Source organism: Raphanus sativus, chromosome 7, assembly GCF_000801105.2.
Source record: "Raphanus sativus cultivar WK10039 chromosome 7, ASM80110v3, whole genome shotgun sequence".
NCBI lineage: Eukaryota > Viridiplantae > Streptophyta > Magnoliopsida > Brassicales > Brassicaceae > Raphanus > Raphanus sativus.
Genome location: NC_079517.1, coordinates 18,771,299 through 18,793,235, shown reverse-complemented (window position 1 = coordinate 18,793,235; position 21,937 = coordinate 18,771,299). Strand labels below are relative to the sequence as shown.

The 21,937-nt window shown below is 32.0% G+C and overlaps 2 protein-coding genes across 2 annotated transcripts; one reads left to right on the top strand and one right to left on the bottom strand.

Moving 5' to 3' along the window:
- The first annotated feature begins 11,035 nt into the window (after nucleotides 1-11,035).
- Nucleotides 11,036-12,728, top strand: LOC108814354 (uncharacterized). Its single transcript, XM_018586907.2, has 3 exons — nucleotides 11,036-11,557; nucleotides 11,648-11,933; nucleotides 12,253-12,728. Exons 2-3 carry the CDS (start codon nucleotides 11,670-11,672, stop codon nucleotides 12,583-12,585), a joined length of 597 nt encoding a protein of 198 aa, XP_018442409.1. The 5' UTR covers nucleotides 11,036-11,557; nucleotides 11,648-11,669; the 3' UTR covers nucleotides 12,586-12,728.
- Nucleotides 12,729-13,449: 721 nt separating this feature from the next.
- LOC108814353 (cation/H(+) antiporter 20-like) lies at nucleotides 13,450-21,105 on the bottom strand. The gene is made up of 5 exons (XM_018586906.2): nucleotides 20,882-21,105; nucleotides 19,522-20,556; nucleotides 17,601-17,837; nucleotides 14,412-15,119; nucleotides 13,450-14,183 (listed from the first exon to the last, which is right to left on the bottom strand). The coding sequence occupies exons 1-5, from the start codon at nucleotides 21,059-21,061 to the stop codon at nucleotides 13,821-13,823; spliced, it is 2,523 nt and encodes an 840-aa protein (XP_018442408.1). The 5' UTR covers nucleotides 21,062-21,105; the 3' UTR covers nucleotides 13,450-13,820.
- Nucleotides 21,106-21,937: the final 832 nt, after the last annotated feature.

Below are 21,937 nucleotides of genomic sequence, written 5' to 3'. Positions count from 1 at the left end.
AATAGTAGATGAGATTAGATTTAGGAAAAAGCAGTTTAAAACCAAAGCATTAAATAGTTTAAAAACAACGCAGTTTCAAACATGACCGGTTGGAAAAATACTAAAATGATGCAGTATCAAACATGGAAATAATCACAGACCGAAATTGAATTAGGAAACCGGTGCAGAATGTCCACAATACCCTTAATGAATACAAAGGAAAGACTCCTTAGTAAGGGTAAAAAGAGTAAAAATAGCAATATGTTTATGTTTTAATAGTATAGATAATCTAAAATCTTCATCTTTCATTTTCTCTTTTCTTTACTATCCTCTGTATTTTTCTTTCCTCGTTGATCCATCCAAAACATGGAGAACAACAATGCGCAGCCACTATTCTCCTTCATCTCAAGGAGGATTTTTTATTGTGATATTGTGCTAGATCTTCTTTCTGCTGAAAGAAGAAAAAAACTAAAGAAACTCAGAAATCAAAATTTCTTAATTTGTTTCATGGATCGGAGTAAGTTTCTTCATTATTGTTATCAAATTACATAAATCTGGAGGTGAGACTTTCTATTTTAGTTGATTTGTTTAAGTAAATTTGTCTAAAAATTTGTGTTTTACTAGTCTACAGTATTTGTCTTTCAATTAGATTGCTCTTTGAGGTACTCTTGTCAACTCTCTATCTTTGGATTTAATTGGGAGTGTGAATTTTCTTCATGTGCTTTGTTCCTGATGTGTCTTCAATTGATGGGTGCAGAAGCGGACGATACATTTGGTAGCATCCAGATTTTTAATCACAAATTCTCAACGCCCTCATCATATTTCCAGTTGCAATTAAACCCAGTTCAAAAGTTATTCTTGATCAAAACAACACACATAAAGTGGGTTCTCTTGTTTTAGTAAGAGGCAATATTTATTGTTTATGCAGTGTTTGGATAATTAAATTTATTACCAGCCCGCATAATTGTTAACCATAAATTTTATTCAATAAATAGTCAGAAAATTTGTTGTATCATAATAGTGAATTATGGATAACTAAAAATTTGGTTTCTCATTGCGTTAACAAGCTATCAAATAAGTTACACAGCCAAATACAAACTTAACAAATAATATTACATCATGGACTATAGAGGTTAAAGAGTTTTAATTTATGGTGAAAATTATAGAGTATAAGGGTATGATAAATTATAGATAATCTTATTAATGACTATTCATTAATTTTGTTAGCCATCCAAAACCTATATCACCTATATCAATAACCGGTTAAAAAAAATTTCAAACATTAACCATCGATATCGGGTGAAGGAGAGAACCCAATTGGCCGTCTAATTACAATAATGTCTGGTAACCTATATCAATAACCGGCTAAAACAAAATTTCAAACATTAACCATCGATATCGGGTGAAGGAGAGAACCCAATTAGCCGTCTAATTATAATAGTGGCTGGTCACCTAAAACATTAACCGGCTAAAACAAAATTATAGACAATTTTGTGAAGGTTAACAGCCATTGTTAGCCGGTTCCGAAGATATATAACTGTATAACGAGTTAGTTACGGGGCTATCTAGTTTACACTGTCATTTTGGTTTATTCATTACCGTTAGGGTTCCGGGGATCTTGTTATCTTTAGGGTATAGAATTCTGTCAATAAGATTTTATAATTAGTGTTTGGGTTCCGGGTTTTCAATTGGGTGTAGGGTTTAGAATTATGTCTTTATAGTTTAGTATTTATTATTGCTTGGGTTCCGAGTTCCCTATTGGGTTTAGGGTATAGATTATGTGATTTGGTTTTAGGTTATAGATTTATGTGATTTGAGTTTACACAATATGAATTAGGGATAGGGTTTATGAGTTAGGCATTAGGTTTTAGGGTTTAGTGTAATGGTTTAGGTTTTAGAAATTAATCATTTTGAGAATAATCTGAGAAATCTTTAAACAAAAAAGGATGAACTCTGGAAAAAAATCATATGATCTTGTTTGAGATTATAGTGATGAATTATTCGATGTGATTATGTAAATATAGAATTAGGATATAATATATTCTTATTTTTAAAAGATTTCTGGAGAAAAAAAAAATCTGTAAAGAAGATGAAAAAAGAAGAAGATGACAATGAGAGAAAAATCTAAAAAAAATCTCATTTGTCAGCTATAAGCCTTACAAATCTACTTTAGATATTATTGTACTTGTTTAGATATTAGAAGATTTATAATTGCACTTTCCCTATAACCTACAACTCTAGAAGATCATCTCATTGAAAAAGCAGTCTCGACTTATCAACACCCCCACTTACACAATCACCTTCTCTGTTTCGCTATTTTTGGCAAATGGTTAGTTTCCATGTTTTCTTTGGTTATTGAACAAATTATCCCATTTAAAATTGAGATCCATATATATGATTTAAGTAATGTTTTTAAAAATTCAGTTGATATAATATCATCATAACTAAAATTATTATATATTTATTTAATAAAAATAAAATATTGAAAGTTAGTTAATATTTATAATATTTAATTTTATAGAGTATCAGGTTAACCCATTTACATATATATATTAGAAATTAATTTTCAAACATTTTTCAAAAAATTTGTTCGGTTTTCAGTGCGGGTTAAATTTGATATTGGTTTTGAGATATAATATTTTAAGAACCATTCGAGTATATAGGCTATGTCTAATAGAGTATGAGACTTTGATTTTCGGGTCGATTTCAAATCTGGTTTTCTGGGTACAAATATTTTTGACTAATTATGTTCGGTAATTAATAAAAATATATAATATGTTGCGAACTTTAGAAACAAAGCTTAAAAATAATTTTTAAATGCATATGGTACAAGTGTATAGTTATGCAACTTGATATATTTGATATAATTACCAAAAATTATATTAAATTAAATTAATATTAGAAAATATGATTACAAAATAACACAAATATAAAAATTAAATTTCTTAAAAGAACTATGAAAAAAATATACCCGCCCTCTGTAAGGGCGGGTCAGAATCTAGTCAATACTATTAAAGTTGAAGCATGACCAACTGATATTAGTTAGGTCCAATTATTTACAATCCAATTTTTATAAGCATAATTGATCTTTTACTAATAAAAATTATGTTGTAGCCTCCACTTTCCATATGTTTCGGGATCCATTATGCTCAAGCCGACAGTTACAAAAATTAAATATTATTATTTACTTTTGGTGTATATACCAAATGTGGTTGGTTAATATATATTATACTAAAAGTAATTAGTTAACCTCTGTGATAGGTATATTACTTCTATTTGCTTTTGGGTATACAATTTTCATTTGTGAATATATTATAAATACATAAATTTAAGTATTTAGAAAAATCAGTTAAAATACAAAAAAACCAGTTCAACCAAAATCTATAGGGTATAATTTTAGAAGTAAATTCAAAGAAAATAAAATTTAAAAATAAAATATACCCGTCCTTTCAAAGGGCGGATCAGAATCTAATGTATTCTATTAAAACAACACAAATATAACCAGTTAATATATGTTGTCCAATTATATTTCTCATGTTTTACTAATTAACTGCCATTAAAACATATAAATATACCTATTACGTAATTTGCAGTTTATTATAACTTCTCCACACTTCCTATATTTTAGGGATCCATTACTCTCATTTATACTAAATAAAATTCACATACTTATTATAAATGAGCAAAGAAAAAATACGACCATGAAATGTTCCACTAAAATATATATTACAACATCTAAAATTAAATTACATTAACAACATATTTTTCTATGATGATATGTTAACTTTTTTGTTTTTTGAAACACTTTTTTGAAACACTTTTCTTTTGAAACACATGATGATGTGTTAATTATTTCTGACAATATGGGTTAAAAAGTATAAAATATAATTATTGTATTAAAAACACTTTATATTTGTTAAGAAATACAAAACAAAACACTTATAGTAGTTTCACTCTTTAGTTTTATCTTTAATATTACGAAAGAAAATATATAATATTTTCATCGACTATTACAATAAAATATTTAATTTTTTTTTCATAAGTCATTATCACACTACAAAAACATAACTTACATCTTAGGTTAGTTAATTTATCCAAATTGTAAATATTTTACACAAGCATTAAGTTTATCAATTAACAAACTACATAATGTTAAAATAGGGTTTAACAGGGTTTAAGTGAACTTTTAATAGAAATAAATTTTCGTAAAAAATCATTTAATAAATTTTAAATAGGTTATTCTATTAAAATATATTTATTAAATATGATTTTACTTAAAGTTAGTGAAGACAATCCTAACCCATTTAAATATATATATATACCAAAATATATTTTTTTTAAAATCAAACTTTTTGCAAAAAATTTGTTTGGTTTACGGTAAAAGTTGGTTTGATATTGGTTTTTGGATATAACACTTTAACAACCGTTCGGTATATAGGTCAGATGTAATAGAATATGAGACTTTGATTTATGGGTCAATTATGAGTCAGTTTTTTTTTGGTACAAATATATTTGACTAATTATGTTAGGTAACTACAAAGAAAATATAACATATTGAAAATTTTAGGAACAAAGTTTAAAAATAATTTATGAAATGCATATGGCACAAGTGTATAGTTATGCAACTTGACATATATAACAGTTATTAAAAATTATATTAAATATAATTAATATTAAACACAAACATGATTACAAAAAATTCAAATATAACCTAAAATTTTCAAAAAAAATAAAACAAAAATATACCCGCCCTTTGAAGAGCAGGTCATAATCTAGTATATAACCTTATTAACCCATTGTTATGTTACTTGTAGTTTGAAAAAAAATGGTTTGCTGTGTTCTTATTAAAGGGAGTGATATTTCCAAAAAAATGGTATTACTGGGCATGCAAAACATGTAATCTTGAAGTTCATGAGTATGGTGAGTTTTCAGAAGATGATCAGACTCAGCCGAAGTACAAATTTAAGACCTGTGACTATGTTAATCTAGTTTATCCAAGGTATCAGAAATATGTTTGTTTAATTTTATAACACTATAATTAATTAGTGTACATATGCAAAGTAACATATTTTATGATTTTACGTATTATTTGGTTGTGCGTGCATATGCCAAAAAATGATGAGACTAAGTTTTTGATATTCGATCAAATTGCTGAAAATTTTCTTGAAATATATGTCGACCAATTGATGCTGGAGTACGACGAGGTGAGTTTATAATTATACATTAATTTCATTTTTATTCTAATATATTAAACAATATTTTTATCTTTATTAGCTTGATCACATAGCAGTTTATCCTTAGTTGCTTAATTCCATTTTTGGGAAGATAATTTTTTTTAAGGTCCCACTCAAAGGAAACAATAATAAATTTGGAAATTCATCTTATGTTGTAGACTGTTATTTAGATGATGAAGACATTATCGATGAGTGGCTTGAAATGCCTCTCAAGTATTACTATTTGTGTATCTCTTTATACATCTAAATATTCGTATTATGGTTTGATTATTTCTGATTTAGATAAATTATTTATGCAGTCTTTACAGCTTATAAATGCTCAAAATTGTTCTGAATCATCTCTGGTGGACACACATACAACAAAGTCGATTGATGTTAAAGATCAACAATCAGTTTCAAAACGGATCAAAGTGGGGAGAGAAACAAAAATTTGTTTTTTTTTATTTTTGATGTTGTCGAATTTTATGATTCTGTAACTTTTATTTTAAGGCTTTCTTGTTTAAAACATTTGGTATTTCTTACTTCTAAGACTTAATAATGACTATGTTTTCTTATCTTAATTTCTTTTATTGTTTGAAGTTTCAATTCATTTGTAACAAATGGTAATTAAAATTAAATATATATATTTCTTCTTATACCCTTAATTTAACTATTAATGTTTCGTAGATTGTTTCCAATCAACAATTTTTATGGTAAATGTTTAGTTTCTATATGTTATATTTTTTACAATAATAAAGTATTTAAGTGTACCATAAAATCTTCAGAAATTTTTATATGAAAATATTCTAAACACCTACACTCCTTATCACAATCAACGCTTTATTTATTCACTATTATGTTTTATGATTTTCATATAATTGATCGTCCGAACATGGACGATTCTGAAAAATGTCAACTAATTTACCAAAGTCTAAAGGTAAGATTTGTATCTCTAATCATCAATAATAAACGTAATGGAGAAAAAATATAATTGTGTTATGCTATTGAGACGGTAATCATTGTAGAAACTGTAACTTTGGATGGAGATAAATATGTTAATTTTGTTCTTTTGTAGTATTCTTATGTATTAGACTTTAATAATAATTTTAATTTTTTTTGGAAGAAGACAATCCAAAGATAGTGGTGATGCAATGATAAATTAAACTTCCTACCAGAAAAGAAAAGTATGTTGTACATTACGTATACATACTTGTTATAATGACATTTTATTGACAACTAAAGAGACATAAATCATGGATTTATCATTGGCAGACTTTTCAGTAAAAGATACATCAATTAATTATACACACCATTATGTTGGAGGTAACAAACTAACAACTACATCTCCATAAACATCTCAACATATTAATCGTTCTTATCGCTGTTGTAATAATAATTATTCAGGTGCCAAAAGCTTTGGATGTGGAGGAGAAAGATCCAAATGAAGATAGTATTGGTGATAATGATGAGATGATTTACATGACTCTAAAACGACTATGGAAAGAACTTGAGGAGATGTTCTGGAAATATGAAAGACATAAGAAGAGGAAAAGACCTACGAGGTGGGATAATCATTAAAGTAAAAAAAGTTAAGAAATATAAAATAAAAGAGTAATTAAGAAAAATAGTCATTTTAATTAAAATAACATAAAATAAGGGCTATTTACGTAGAAATACACTAATAGAAAGATAATTATGAATTCATGCAAAAATATATAAATTAGCTATATGGATAAGCCAAGATAATCGAAATTACTGAGTTGTCCTCTACTGATGTGTAATTGATGTTAATAGGTCTGTAGAGATGGATTTAGATTATAGTAGATATGTGTCAGGGTGTGTCAGACGAAAGAGACGTTTTGGGGTTAACAATATTTCCACTTGTAGTTAAATAAGACATCATAAAATGACGCTTGAGGAACATATGTGTGGTTGATCAAAAGAAAAAAAAAAGAAACAGACACGTTATGATGTTATTGTCATCTAAATTAGAGTATATGTATAGGATTTTAAGGTTTAACTTATGGGTTTTATACGAATAATTAAGATATTACTAATTAACTCAATTAAGAACAATTACACTGATATCTCCGATTGAGTCATTTTTTATCACATTAACTGCAGTAATATTTATAAATAATTATTATAAACAGATAGTAAATAAATAACTTAAACTCTAAAAACTAAACCCAAATTTTAAATATTAAACCCAAATTCTAAATTCTAAACCCTAAACTTTAAATCATAAATACTAAACTCTAAATACTAAATACTAAACCTTAAACATTAAAAACTAAACCCTAAAACTGTAACCCTAAAACCGTAACCCTCAACACTAAACCCTAAACCTTAAATATTAAACTCTTAACCCTAAACCTTAAAAACTAAAAACTGAATTTTAAACCCTAAATCCAAAATTCTACACACTAAGACTTTTTCACTAGTTGCTACAGCACACGTCGAATTGGTACAACTAACAACTACATTGAAAACAAAATTTTTACAATTTTTTCGAATTTGATTTCAATACATTTTCTCTTTCTAGTTTATGTAACATATGGATATGGCAAACAAAAGCTAAGAAGAATTAGAAAATATTTCGGGCAGGTGTAGGGTGATCTGTGACGGTGTTTCGATGCTGAATGGGCAGGTGTGGGGTGATCTGTGATGGTGCTTCGATGCTGAAAGATGAATGAACGACAAAGTCAGAGTGGTGTGAGGAATTGCGGCGGTGGAGGTGCAAGGAGTTGCAGTGGTCGACGTGTGAGTAGGTAGACGAAAGTGAGACAGAGAAAGTTGGTGTTTGAGGGGGGGGACAAGGAGATGCCTCGGTGGCAGAATAAGGAGGTGCGACATGGCGGAGAAAGGACGTGAGAAGATGCGGCGTGGCGGAGCAAGAAATTTTTCTGTAATTGCGAATAAACAGATCTTGGGAATAATCCTAAAGAAAACTCAGAGAGAATAAAATGGAAGTGCATAGAAGGAAAATAAAAGAAGATCAAAGTATAATAAACTAAATAAGATGAATCATACTTGTTTTATAGATGTTGGGATGTCACTTTTCTCTACCTTAAGCTTTTTAGAAGATTTAGCATCCTATAACAAATATCAAGATCTTAATTCTTTTCATCGAAAGCTTTTATTAACTTTCTCTTAAATTTTTGTTTTTGATTTTTTCTCTCTTTAATCCACAGGAGAAAAAGAAAAAGGAGAAAAATTAAATAATTTTAAAAGAAAATACGACGTGCAAATGAAACTGTTAGAAATAGTGTAGTGCTAGAGATAGGGTAAAAGTCGGGATTATGATTTTGTCAACAGTACATTGTCCATTTAGCTAAATAATGTTTGAATCATAGTTATCAAGTGACATTGCTCTAAAAAGAAATGAGAAGATAATAGTTTTTTGACAAATAAAAGGATATTAGTTTGTATATGTTGTTTATTGGTACCACCTTTGATACATAAAGAGTGTGATTGGTTAGCTCAGAATAAGAGCATCTCCAAGGGTTCACTCTATTTTTTACTCTAAAATAGAGTGACTCTATAATAGAGATGGAGTTTGCTCCAATGGTACTCTATTTTAGAGTAAAAAATAGAGTGATGAACAAAAAAAAACAACTTACTCTATATTTGGAGTAAACCTATTTTTCACTCTATTATAGAGTGAGAAATAGAGTACCATTGGAGCATTTTTTACTCTAAACTCTATTTTAGAGTGAAAAATAGAGTGGGGTTGGAGATTTCCTAACTGAAAGTAATTTTGATAGAGTAAATAGGAGGAAAAGTACAGAGTAATTAAGAGGGAAAAAAGTATGAGTAATATATAATAAAAATAGGAAAAAGAGAAAAACAGTATGTACATCTTCGAAAACTGAGAAGGAAAAAAGTAAACAACATACCTTTAGTTGCACAGTAATGAGCGCAATATAAATAAAATAAAATTAAAACTGTTTTTACCTGATTGGTAAAATACAAGCTGAACTGAGTGAAAACATTTTTTCGCCTATACTTTCTCGCTGATGATACTAAACAATCAGACTCAAAGATAAAAACATACAGTCAAATACTCTTTTTGGTGTTTTATTCAAATGCATAAATATTAAAGAAAACTATTTTTCTCAAAAGTATGACTAATTTAGAGTTTAAAATTAATTTATTTAGTTATAAATAGAAATAATGAAAATTGAATTGATTACGCACTTTTTGATATAGTTAAAGTTATATAGATTTGTACAAATATCATATATTATGAAATAAAAAAAATTCTAAAATATCTAGTATACTAGTGGTAGAGCCTCCGTGCTTGTGCGGGGTCGTGAACAACGTTTTGATTCATAGCATTATCAACCCTCGGATCTCTTTTGGTGTCTTCTCATTACTTGATGATCTTACTTTAATGTCTTAAGACAAAACATATTAATTTTTTTAGAATATGTTATTGTCCCAAGTTGTCACTAAAGAATTTTGGACTATTTGAGTCTATCACTGTCGAAAACCAGGGTTGATCCATGCATTTTTGCACTGTTGTGCCTTTGTTGATCCATTTGAGCTAAAAAACAGAGTTGTGCAAAAAACTAAATTTGAGTGGGTGTTGGGTGTTCGACAAAGTGGGCATTTTTGCTTCTAATTGCACCATTCCGTTATGCAGCTCCTGCACATGAAAATGACCCTTTCAATATAAAAAATGTTTTGGTGTCTTTGATATCATTGAGAAGACACCTTTGAAGCAAAATCTATTTTTAAGGATATCCTAGGTAAGTGTTTGCCAAATATAATTATAATTACCTTAAACTCATTCACAGTGATATGCATATTAGGGACAACATGTTGATAAGAAAAAGCAAAAAAAAAAAAGAGTTGTTGATAAGAAGAGATTGACCTTAAATTCTAGATAGATGTTTCTTCACTTTGCTTTTACAGAAGCCTCTGCAGTGATAGTATACAGACAATTTAAGAACAACCACCTGTTTTTCCAAAAAAAAAACACATACATCATAATCAACCCTCAAATCGCCTTTTGTTTAACATTCATGCCACTCATTATATGATAAACGGCAAGCTCTACTTTACTTTGCTTGCCTGGTGGTCTAAACCAGAAGAAAACTTCTTTTTCTCCTCTACAGCAGCATTAGAGCTTCTTCTTGCCTTAGAAGGTTCATCTTTCTCCGCTAAAATTTTATCCTTACCCAAAGATCCGGATAAAGAAACCGAGTCCATTCCATTTTTTTTAGAAGAATTAAGCATCCTATAACAACATGCTGACGTGGATAGACTTAGGACAGAACAAAAACTCTCCTAATATAATACTCTCTCTGATTTTTATTTGTAGATAGTTTTGGCAAAATAGATTTGTTTCACAATATAAGATGTTACAGATTTCAAAGCAATGAACTAATATAATTAAAAAAACATTTATCTAAAGAGTGTTACTTTCGAATTAAATGTTCTTCTTAAAAATAGTAATAACCTCACTCTCTAATTAAATGTTCCAAAAAAATGAATGTGTTATATATAAAGCAACGTGTGTTGCTTGCTGATTTCTAAAAAGTTAAAGAAGTTTTAATATGCGTGTTTTTATGTTAAACTACCTACAAATAAAAAAAAACAGAGAAAGTATAGATTTAAATTTTAAACAAAAGAAGTAATAATTTGCTAATCCAAAAGGATGTTGATGATGTTGCTGGTAAAAAGGACACATATCAATCATGCAAGTGGGCTATTTTAGGCTAATTATAATGAGCAGCAATGAAAATACACGTGTATAGTTATGATTCGTCACTAAAAAGGCGGCCACGTCTTTCGCCTTGGATATTTGTTTGTTGACCTTTCTTTTGCTATAAAAATTGTCGTTACATCCTCATCCTTGTCTCGCAGATTAGCTCTTTCTTTTTGGATCTGATGGTGGTTTCGATGATCCGGCTTTAGTGTATCTGTAGTTGTACCTCCGATTGTACCACTGATTAGCTCTGCGATTCTAACGATTAGATTTTGGAATTTCTATTTATCCGGTTAGCTCTTCGGTGATAGGGTTTCGAAGAGCCTAAATAAATAAGATATAATGCGGCTGAGCTCCGATCTACTCCTCTCTTTGGTTCCGTCGTTGACTTTATATCATTCTTCTAATCGTTTGAAACCTCTCGAAAAGAGTGATTGGCGTGGTAATCTTAGTTGATCTTTCCCTCCCTTCTCGTTTTTTCTTTCTCTCTTCGATCTCTTAGATCCCTTTGTTCCATCTCCGCCTTCGTCTTCTGGTACTAACGGTCTTCCTAAGCTCGGTTTAAAAGCTAATTTGAAGAAGAAGCTTGTGATCTCTCTTTGTTAGGCAGTGATCGTTCTTTCGGTGTTTCTTGATTTGCACGCACCAGGTATATATTTATGTATATGAATCTTTATTGGATACAGTGATGTAAATTAGGTTAATCACTGATGTAAGTTTGATTGTGTTGGTCACACAGTTACTGTTTGCTACAATTGGATATGAGCTCTGTCTATGGTGGGTTGGATTACAAAGATGCAGATTCCCACCTTACTGCTTCAGGTTCCAATAAATGTTGTAATAATGGCTCGAATCATATCTCTGGTATTGGATCTGAGGATGCTCAAGAGTCTGATGGGGATGATAGTGGTGGTTATATACACCAACATGTGAATGAAGAGTCCAAAGACATCATCAAACCCATTCCCAAGTCTTCGGATGCTGATGATGATGGTGAAGACAAGAACCTTGCCACCGCTGAGAGTGTAAGTTAACCACCTTATTCTACTAACGAAACTGGTTGCCATTTTTAACATTCTTTTGGTTCTGTTCTATTGGAGAATTCACAAAACTAAGTTTATAAGAAATCATATAGAGACTAATATAGTTATTCGTTGATGCATAAAACAAATATGGTTAGTTAATTCGTCAATAAACGACGAAAATTCAATATTTCAGACGTTTCATTTCTTGGACTGTTGGCTGGTGGTTGGATATAATCAGTTAACTTATATAATATTGTTGTCATGTTCTCTCTGTTATGTTGGTTGCTTCTGACTTGTGTTTCTGGTACACCAACAACAGATGGCCTCTGTTACCGTCATTCCAGCCATTAAAGGCAGCCGAGAGAAGCATGGCAAGTCTTTGGAGAAGCTGAGTGTGTCATGGGCTGAAGATGTGTATGATCCTCCACCTTCCCTTGTATCTCACACGAGGAGCAAGAAACAGCAACCTCATAAATCAAAGAGCAGAGATAGCATGCAAAAGAGTGGAAAGAGAGGACACAAGGGAAGCAGCAATTCTTCATCATCCCGTGGCAGCAAAGACAAGAAATCTTCTTCTTCTCGCAGCAAACACAGTCGTGATAATAAGTTCGGATGGGCCACACAAACGTCTATTGTAGCCGCATCTTCTTGAATTGTCTTGTGGCATGAACAACGCACGTGCGTCTTCCTTACTCCTTGTTCTCTCCTTTTTTCTTTCTTTTTGGTCAACACTCCTTGTTCTCTTTCTCTCTTGTTTATAATTAGATATATAATAAAAGCTATGGTGTGAAAACTTTTATTGTGTTACAGAACGTGCGGAATTGATTCTCTTGTTACAAGAATTACCACTATTTTTGTGTAACCTTTTGATGTTGGATTTCAAGTTGAACAATTATCGTAATCATTAGCAATATAATATTTAAGTTTATTTATAGATATTGTCATGTATGCACCGGTTTTAGACTTTTAGTTTCGTTTTGATTTTATATATACCTAAAGCAAATAGTATGTTACAAGTGTTTTAACCGTTTGATAAAATCTGGTTTTAGTTTTCAGAAATGATGTATTAAATATGATGTCAATACTGAACTAAGTGACAAGTTATCATATACAACATGTTGATTGATACCTTATGTTCTAGAGGGAAGCTAGATGAAGCTCTGAACATGATTAAACAAATGGAGTCAATTGTGATAACTTACAATACTTTGGTTGATGGGTTTTGCAAAGCCAGCAAGGTTAGAGAAGCGGACATGGAAGTACATGGCATTTCATGAAACTCTATGACATACAACACACCCATCGATGGGCTTTGTTAAAGCAGGCGAGAGAAGGAAGTACATGGTATTTCAAGAAACTCTATTGAATTACAACACACTCATCGATGGGCTTTGTAAAAGCAGGCGAGTAGAAGACGCGGCTCAGCTCATGGACAGAGACCTGACAAGTTCATATCCAATTCACTTCTAAAACATCTCTGCAGAGCAAGTGACATAAAGAAGCTACGGATATCGTGCAAGCCATGACCCCAAACGGGTGCGAACCAGATATTTTTCCTATGTAACCTTGAGAACCGGTTTCTGTTAAGTTTATGGATAAATGACTGTATATAGTTTGAGAAAAGGTTGAATATGCTGACCCGGGTCCTAGTAGATTGTTACTTGCATCATTTTTTTCCTTGTCACTTGCATGTAAAGCCAAACCATAAATCTTAGTGGTTTTGACTTTTCAGGAGTCTTTTAATTGCATATATGTAAATTAATATGCAGATGCAAAGAAATCATGAAAACGCTCTCTTAAGGGCATAATCACTGTTATTTATATGTAGAACGATCTTTCTACAATGCTTACCACTTTAAACATTAAGGTAAAGTTCAAGTAGCTACATCATACATTTGCATCTCCTTCAGTACTTAGAGAAGACTCATTAACAACTTTGGTAACTGTAGTCTCCTCTATATGAGCTTTGTTGTGTTGTTGAATCACAAGAACTGATGGGATGATGTGGTTGTTCGAAGAGGCAAGCACGTCCCCAATAGGACCTAACTCTGGATGTTCGGCCTGACGCTCAGCTAAGGCAGCCACCCCCACGGACGGTAACCTCCCTCTTCCAACCACTATAAGGTCGAAGTCTTGACTTTGTCCTATTGACAGTATCTCTTCAATTATGTTGGTTGGTTCCTTTTCTTTGTATATCACCATATCTTTCCATTTGCTCATGAAGTCTTCCAATGCTCCTTCGTCTAATACCTAATTTGACAATAAAATAATATAAAACCGATTAAAAATTGTCGACTTCATTGATCTATAAAACCGGTTTCGTTTCTTTCTTTTTGCAGACAAGTCGGATTAATTATACTAAGATCATTCCCCACCTTTTTTTTATTTTCTCTAAAATAGAAAAATTCTATACCCCAAAATAAAAAAGTGGGTTTAAAAATATCTAAATTTGCATTATAAGCAAAACAAGAGTTATACCTTTTCTTTCTCTGGATCCACGTTGGTTGTCAAGAAGGCATAATTCTTTTCCTTGCATTTAGACGGCGCCGGATGTAACGTGATGGTGTTACTCCTCAACTGTTCTCCGACCAAAAACCTCATAATGGTAACTTTAACGGCCGGATGCTCCGCCATCCTTCCGCCGAGCTCTAAAGCCTCACGATCATCAGGTCCACCAAAGAAAATCACACAAACTCTTTCAACAACATTCGACCCATCAAGACTCGAACTTTGGGACTCAATAGACCCAAGCCCGCGGTCAACAAGAACCGCCACCGAACACGGTGCATTCTTCAAAACCCTCTGGTTAACTAATCTCCAACCATGACCAACGTTTTCCGGCACGTTTCCATCTCCTCCGTCTTGGTGGTGTCCATGACCATGATCAACGTTCCATCGTCTGTGGAAAGGTAAAATGATCATTGTGACCCTCTTGGTCTCTGCCATGAGGCAAATGTCTTCGTGCATTGTAGGTAAAGGAGAAACTGCGGTAATAGGTCGGACCGCGACTCTACCCAGTTGACGATAGGCTTGGAAGCCTCGTATAACGCTGCTGTGGCACTCGTCGTGACGGTAGCGGTTGACGAAAGGAAAACCATTTTTCTGGACTCTTCGCACCATTATGATTGACGAGGATCGTTCCGTTAGTTCCATGAGGTGCATGACGAACAGTTTTAGCTTCAGTATCTGCCAAAACAAGTACCATATTAGATTAGTACCCCTCCCAATAGGAAACTATATACTATGTGTAGAGCCCAATCATGGACATATCGATATGATGAAACATTTGACTACAGTACTAAAGATATTAGTAGTTAATATGCATATAACATTTGGCTTCGAATGATTAAAAAGAGTAATTCTTGGGTTCACTCCCTAGGGTGAACCTCTAGGTTCACCAACCAATAGGATTTAGTTATTTCAAATTTGACATCTTTTGAAAAAGAAAACAAAATATTGTCAAATTATATTACGTTTTAAAAATAAAAAAATAAAGTAAAAATAAATAAAATAATACTAAATGCAAAAAAATAAGTATTTTCAAAAAAAAATTAATACCACAAAAAAAACACTAATCTCTAAATGTTAAACCCTAAATATTTTAGTAAACCTTTGGATAAATTATAAAACTTTGATTTAAAAGAAAACTATTTATAACACAATCAACAAAAAACTATACCCTAAATCCTAATCCTAAACCCTAAACCTTTGGGTAAACCCTAAACCCTTGGGTAAATCCGAAATTCTTGGATAAATCTTAAAATTTAAGATTTATCCAAAAGTATAAGATTTAATGTTTGTTGGAAGCGTTAAAAATATTTTTTGAAAATATTTGTTTTAGATTAAAAAGTTTTGTTTTTGTGATTAGTATAATTTTTTATTTAATTTTTATTTTGAAAGTATAATATAATTCGATAATATTTTGTTTCCTTTTTTAAAAGATATTAAATTTTAAATGACACAATCCTATTGGTTGGTGAACCTAAGGGTTCACCCTAGGGGGTGAACCCAAGAATAAGTCGATTAAAAATAGAACAAAACTTGGGTTCACCCCTGCTGTGAACTCTCAAATTCACCTCAAGTCAATCAAAGTGACATGTAAAAATGAAATAATTTTTTTTAAAAAAAGAGGTAGAGGTGGAAAAACGTCGATTAGTTTTTTTAACCTCCATCCATGGCTTCTTCTTCATCACCACACAGAATATTGAAAGCTTTGTTTGTCAAATTAGTAAACCCAAAACACTAAACCTTAAATCATTGGATAGATCATAAACACTAAACATTAAACCCTAAACCCTTGAATAAACTCTAAACCCTTGGGTAAACTCTAAACCTTTGTAATATCTCTTTACCCAAGGGTTTAGGGTTTATCCAATGGTTTAGGGTTTAGTGCGTTGGGTATAGGGTTTAGTGTTTTGGGTTTAGATTTAGGGTATAAGGACAGAAGATTGTAGATACCAATTTGACAAATAAAACTTTCAATATTCTGTGTGGGTAATGAATAAGTTTTCAATTTTATGTGTGGTTGATGAAGAAAAAGTCATGGATGGCGTTAAAAAAAATTAGTCTGACATTTTTTTTACCTCTTTCCCTTTTTTTCTTTTTAATTTTATTTCCTTTTTTAACTAATCCTACATGACATTTTAATTGGTGCTAAGACTTGAGGTGAATTTGAGAGTTCACCATAGGGGGTGAACCCAAGCCTTGTTCTTAAAAATAATGTTTAACTAGATCTCGACTCGTACAACCGTACGGGTGTTTGTTTTCATTTATTTTCATTTATTTTTATATAAACATTTTACTTTTAATTCTAAATTAGTATATATTATAATATATATGAGGTGTGTCTATCATTTTTTAAAACATAATAATTTTGCCGTTTATTTTTTTTTGTTGAATTGTTTCAAATTTTCACATGTATTTGTATCTTCTTCTATATAATATATATTTTTGGATTATTATTTCCGTATTTAACTTACCAATATATATAAAGATTGAGCATGACCCGCCCTCTCAAGAACGGGTATATTTTTTGTTTTATATTTCTTTTTAAACTTTAAATTTTCATATTTCATTTATTTAAGGAACTATTATATCAGTTTAAATTATAATAGTAAACATAAACATAATTAAAATTTATTAGGAATATGAATTACATCAATATGAATTATTTATTAAGTATTCAAATATGTGTTTGTTAACCAATCTTGATTTTTAGAAATAATTTATTAGGAATGATATATTATTGAATCATATGTTTAATAACTAATGAATAGTAAGTGATATCTAGTTAAGGATCTATTTTCTAAAAAATCACACATGAATCAAGGTTGTAATTTCTCTTTTAATATAATAGATAATTGTTTCAAACCACATAATATAAATGATAAATATGGATAAAGCCTCATTTTGTCTTGGTATAGTAAAGGAAACCTATATATGTCATGCATCGTATACGTACATCTCTTAGGGTATCCAAATCCTAAGTAAAACTTAGGGTCCATGTATCATGCAAGTCACCTAGAATATATCTCGGATATTTTGTGCAACTCTAAAGCAAACATTTTACGTAGAACATATCATTATAGTTGTAAATGCATTAGATGATCATCCATAGATTTGTATGTAGATTGTAAACACGAAGAGACATAAAGAAAGATAAATAACCTTGGTGGTTCGGATGGACACGATGAGAGAGATTAGGGATGAGACATTGGCTGGACCATGGAGGCAGGCAAGGATGCGAAGCTCTTCCTTGGAGGAGTGTTCGCTCGCCGACAAGTCCTTTAGTTTTCGGTGGATTCCACGCGCTGGTCTGTGAATAGCCATTGCACTCGGCGTCGTAATGAACGTGGTGAAGAGTGCCATTAGCACTAGTATCGCAAACGTCTCGTCGTTTAGCACCTGTTAAACCCAACCCCACGCACGTACGGTTAATCATTAACCACATAATAGTCATATTAATGGGTAATCATTATTGTTCCATTCTGTCGCTTTTTTATTTATTTTGTGGTTCAAATCTGAAGAAGATAATATAATTTGTGGTGCCAAAAGTGGAACTGTACGAGGTGATTGATTACGTAAACATTGTCCCAATCGAAAAGTTGACTGATTACGTAGCATCATAGGCACAATCGAAAAGCTAATTTCATGCATTAGCTCAGCTCTTAATTTTACAGTTTTCACATTCTAATTAATCACCCACTAAAATGAGAAACGAAACAACCAATGGTATTACTCGGCTGTGGTTCTGTGGTTCCGTGGATTTGTTGAAACGTAGTCAGAGTGACTAGATAAAATATGTTGAAACGTTGTCAGAGTGACTAGATAAAATCATTTACTAAAGTCTAAAGCTACTCGAATTCAAGAAGAAAATGTTGAAACGTAGTCAGAGTGACTAGATAAAATATGTATTAACACGTACGTGGAATTTTTTTTTGGAATTGAACACGTACACGTGTTATTTTTATTATATGTTTACTTGTATAATTTAATTAACTACACTAGTGTAGTGCCGGTCCAACATTTTAATTTTTTCTTGATGTCCTACGCTCACTTAAAATTTTGTGTCCATGTTATTCATGTAAACTTTTTGCATGCCCTATATACAGCTAAAATGTTTACTTAAAACTGTGATGTCCCAAGCGGTGTTCTTTTGCGTTTGCTCCCGACCGGCCCTAGTTTTATCTTTAGTTACAAATGGAAATGATGGACACTCAATATGTTCACTTGAAAATGATATATAAACCAGTTGGTACATTCTAATTTTTGTTTACACGAATGGATTAATGGTTAATTAATCCAATAATCTGCCGACACAAAAGAAAAAGTAAAGGAAAATTTTCTAAAATAGATATTTTAAAATTTTTGTCACAAAAGAAACCATACGGAAGAAAATGAAAAAAAATATTTTATTTAATATGAGAAAAATAAAATAAAATAAAATAAAATTTTATAGTTTCAATCTTTTTCAAATTCAAACTTTTTATAATTTCTTTTTTTCTCGATTTTTTTTGTTTTCGAAATTCAAAAATACTTTTTGAAAACCATTTTTAAAATTTTCATTTCAAAATTTTAATATTTATTTTTAATTTATAAAATTTTAAAACTCAGTTCCAAATGTCCAACTTTTAACTTTAAACTCTAAGATCTAGATTATATAAGTGTATATTTAGCTCTTAAATAAAACATTTTGGTCATTTTAATCCTTAGTGTATATTTGTGACAACAATTTTTTCTATAGATATTCTAGGGTATTTTTCAAAAATAAAATAGTAGCCATTTCTGATTTAGTATCCCGAACGATCCCCAACAAATCAGTCAACAAGATAAACGTCGGATCAAGACCGAACCCGTTTCAGACATGAACTAAAACTATAGCCTAAATTAATATATCTACACAGTTAATATAAATGTCTAGACAAGAAAAACTGAAAATACTAATCGTGTTTTGTTTTATATGCAGTTATGCTGTCCTGTCCCCCATAAAAAGCATGATCGCATTTCAATAGTTAACGATGAGTCGAGGAGGACCCAAATGTCCAAATGATGTTACTAACTTACTAGGTTATAGTTTTGTAGTTCTAACCTTTTTCTCCTTGCCTATATTGAGTACAATGAGCTCCACCAAACCTTTCGTGTTCATCAAGAAACCTAATGTCAAAGCCTCTCTTGCCGGAATTTTAACCATCACCGCCACAGCAAAAGTTCCGACGATTTTCCCGACGCAAGCCGTAACCACGACAAGACCCAACATCCCCCACGACACAGCTCCTCTGATCTTTGCCACGTCAGTTTTCAGTCCACTCGTCGCGAAATAAAGCGGTAAGAGTAAACCGGAGACAAAATCCTCAATCCGTTCAATCAATCGCTGACCAAACTCTCCATCTTTCGGTATAGTCAAACCGAACACAAATGCTCCGAAAATCGAGTGAATACCGATTAAATCTGTCGCTAAACCGGAAACCATAACTCCAGCTAAGGTCAAGCACACGTAAGACTCCCTTACGGCGCCGTTTTCAGGAGATCCGCGTTTAGCGATCCATTTCATTACGGGTCGGATCACAACCAACATAAAAGCCACAAACCCTACACCAGACAACAAAACCCACAGCGACACCAACGGACTCTTCTTCTCCCCACCGCCCTCACCGCCGTTTCCCGCCAACGCAACCGCTAAAGCGAGCAAAATCCAAGCCGCAACATCGTTGAAAGCGGCTGCAGCCATCGCGGTTTCTCCTATCTGCGTAGTCAAAAGCTTGAGCTCTGCTAAGATACGCGCGAGCACGGGGAAAGCTGTGATGGAGAGAGCGACTCCCATGAAAACGATAAACTCCACGAATCCAGGTCTATCGGCGGCGGTGTAGAGAGTGTTGCGGATCACGAAGGAGACTCCGACGCCGGCGAGAAACGGGAGTGTGATTCCTGCAGCTGCGATTCCGAAAGCACGTTTTCCACTTCGACGTATGGATGATAAGTCGAGCTCCAGACCGACGAGGAAGAGGAAGAAGAGGAGCCCTATGCTCGCCACGGACTCGAGTATCGGCATGCTCCATTCCGGGAATATACGGTCCATATACGCCGGGTCTCTACCTAGAGCAGACGGTCCTAACAAGATCCCTCCCTTCCAAAAAAAAAAGAAACAGTGCAAGAAGGTTGTGTTAAGTTCGTAGATAACGGTAAAATGACAAAGTCGTAACTAGAGAAAGATGCAGGACTGCCGAATATGAGATTTACAAGACCATAAACATTTTTAGGTTAATTTTCAGTCGACAATTTGAAGGCATAATTAATATATGTATAATTTGGGAGCCAAAACTAATGTTTTATCTGGCTGTGTCTAAATTCTTTTTTTTTTCTTTTTGAAAAAAACTGTGTCTGTGTCTAAATTCGATTCTAAAACATTGACAAGATTGTATATAGTGTTTGTTAGTATAGTTTTTACGTACGACAATCTCGGCGATGACTTTTGGTTGGCGGAGAGGTTTGAAGAGGACAGCGAGGGAGCGACTGACGGCGACTATTAACGCCGTTTGGACGATGAGTAACGGAAAGGCAAAGTTCAAGGGATTGTCGCCTTGCCATGCCCCGTTAGAGGAGGTTTTCACGGAGGTTATGTTAAAGGCCATATGTATTCAGAAAGGCTATTTCTGGAACATGTGATATAGTTTAAGTGACATGAAGGTTTCCTGACGAAATTTATAGGCAGTCGATTATAAATTCTTTTGGTTTGAAGATTCAAAAAGGTAATGATTTTTGCTGCTTGTAAGTGCGTCAATCTGCACCTCACTTGTGACTAAATTATTCAGGTGTACAGTAACGTATAAACAATATATATGTACTCATCCAACATACTGTGGTTGATATAATTCAAGTTCATCTTATTTCTTTTTAGTGACTTTCAAGTTTCTCTTTTTAAGTCGGCAAGTAATAGAATTGGTAATGGCTCAACTAAACTAACCTCTATGTACGTATGCACTAGATATCTAGTCATTTGTTTACACATATACAAGTATTGTGTATTGATGATACAATATTAAAGTAATGCATAGTTTACAAAAAAAATATTAAAGTAATGCATGATAATAATCACGATTGTTTCATCATTTTATCTGCAGAATTAGGGCTCTTCAATATGGTAAAACCGAACCGAACCGAACCGAAATAGACAATATGGTTTGGATTTGGTATATACCATACAAACTGAATGGATGTAATTTTCTAAAAATCGTAGGATTTGGATATGGTTTGGTATATAACCGATAAAACCGAATAAAAGCGATCAAAAATAGAAACATGTAAATATGTATATATTTTATAACGACGTATGGAAATCATAAGTAAATTTGTTTGCTAATAACTATTACCATATTTTTTACAGTAATAAAAAAGTCATGATTTGTAAAACATTTGAATTATAATTAAATAACAATTATTGCAACTGATGCTTCTTATTTTTTAGTTTTTTTTGATCTTTTTGCTTTATTTTAGCATTGACTAAATTG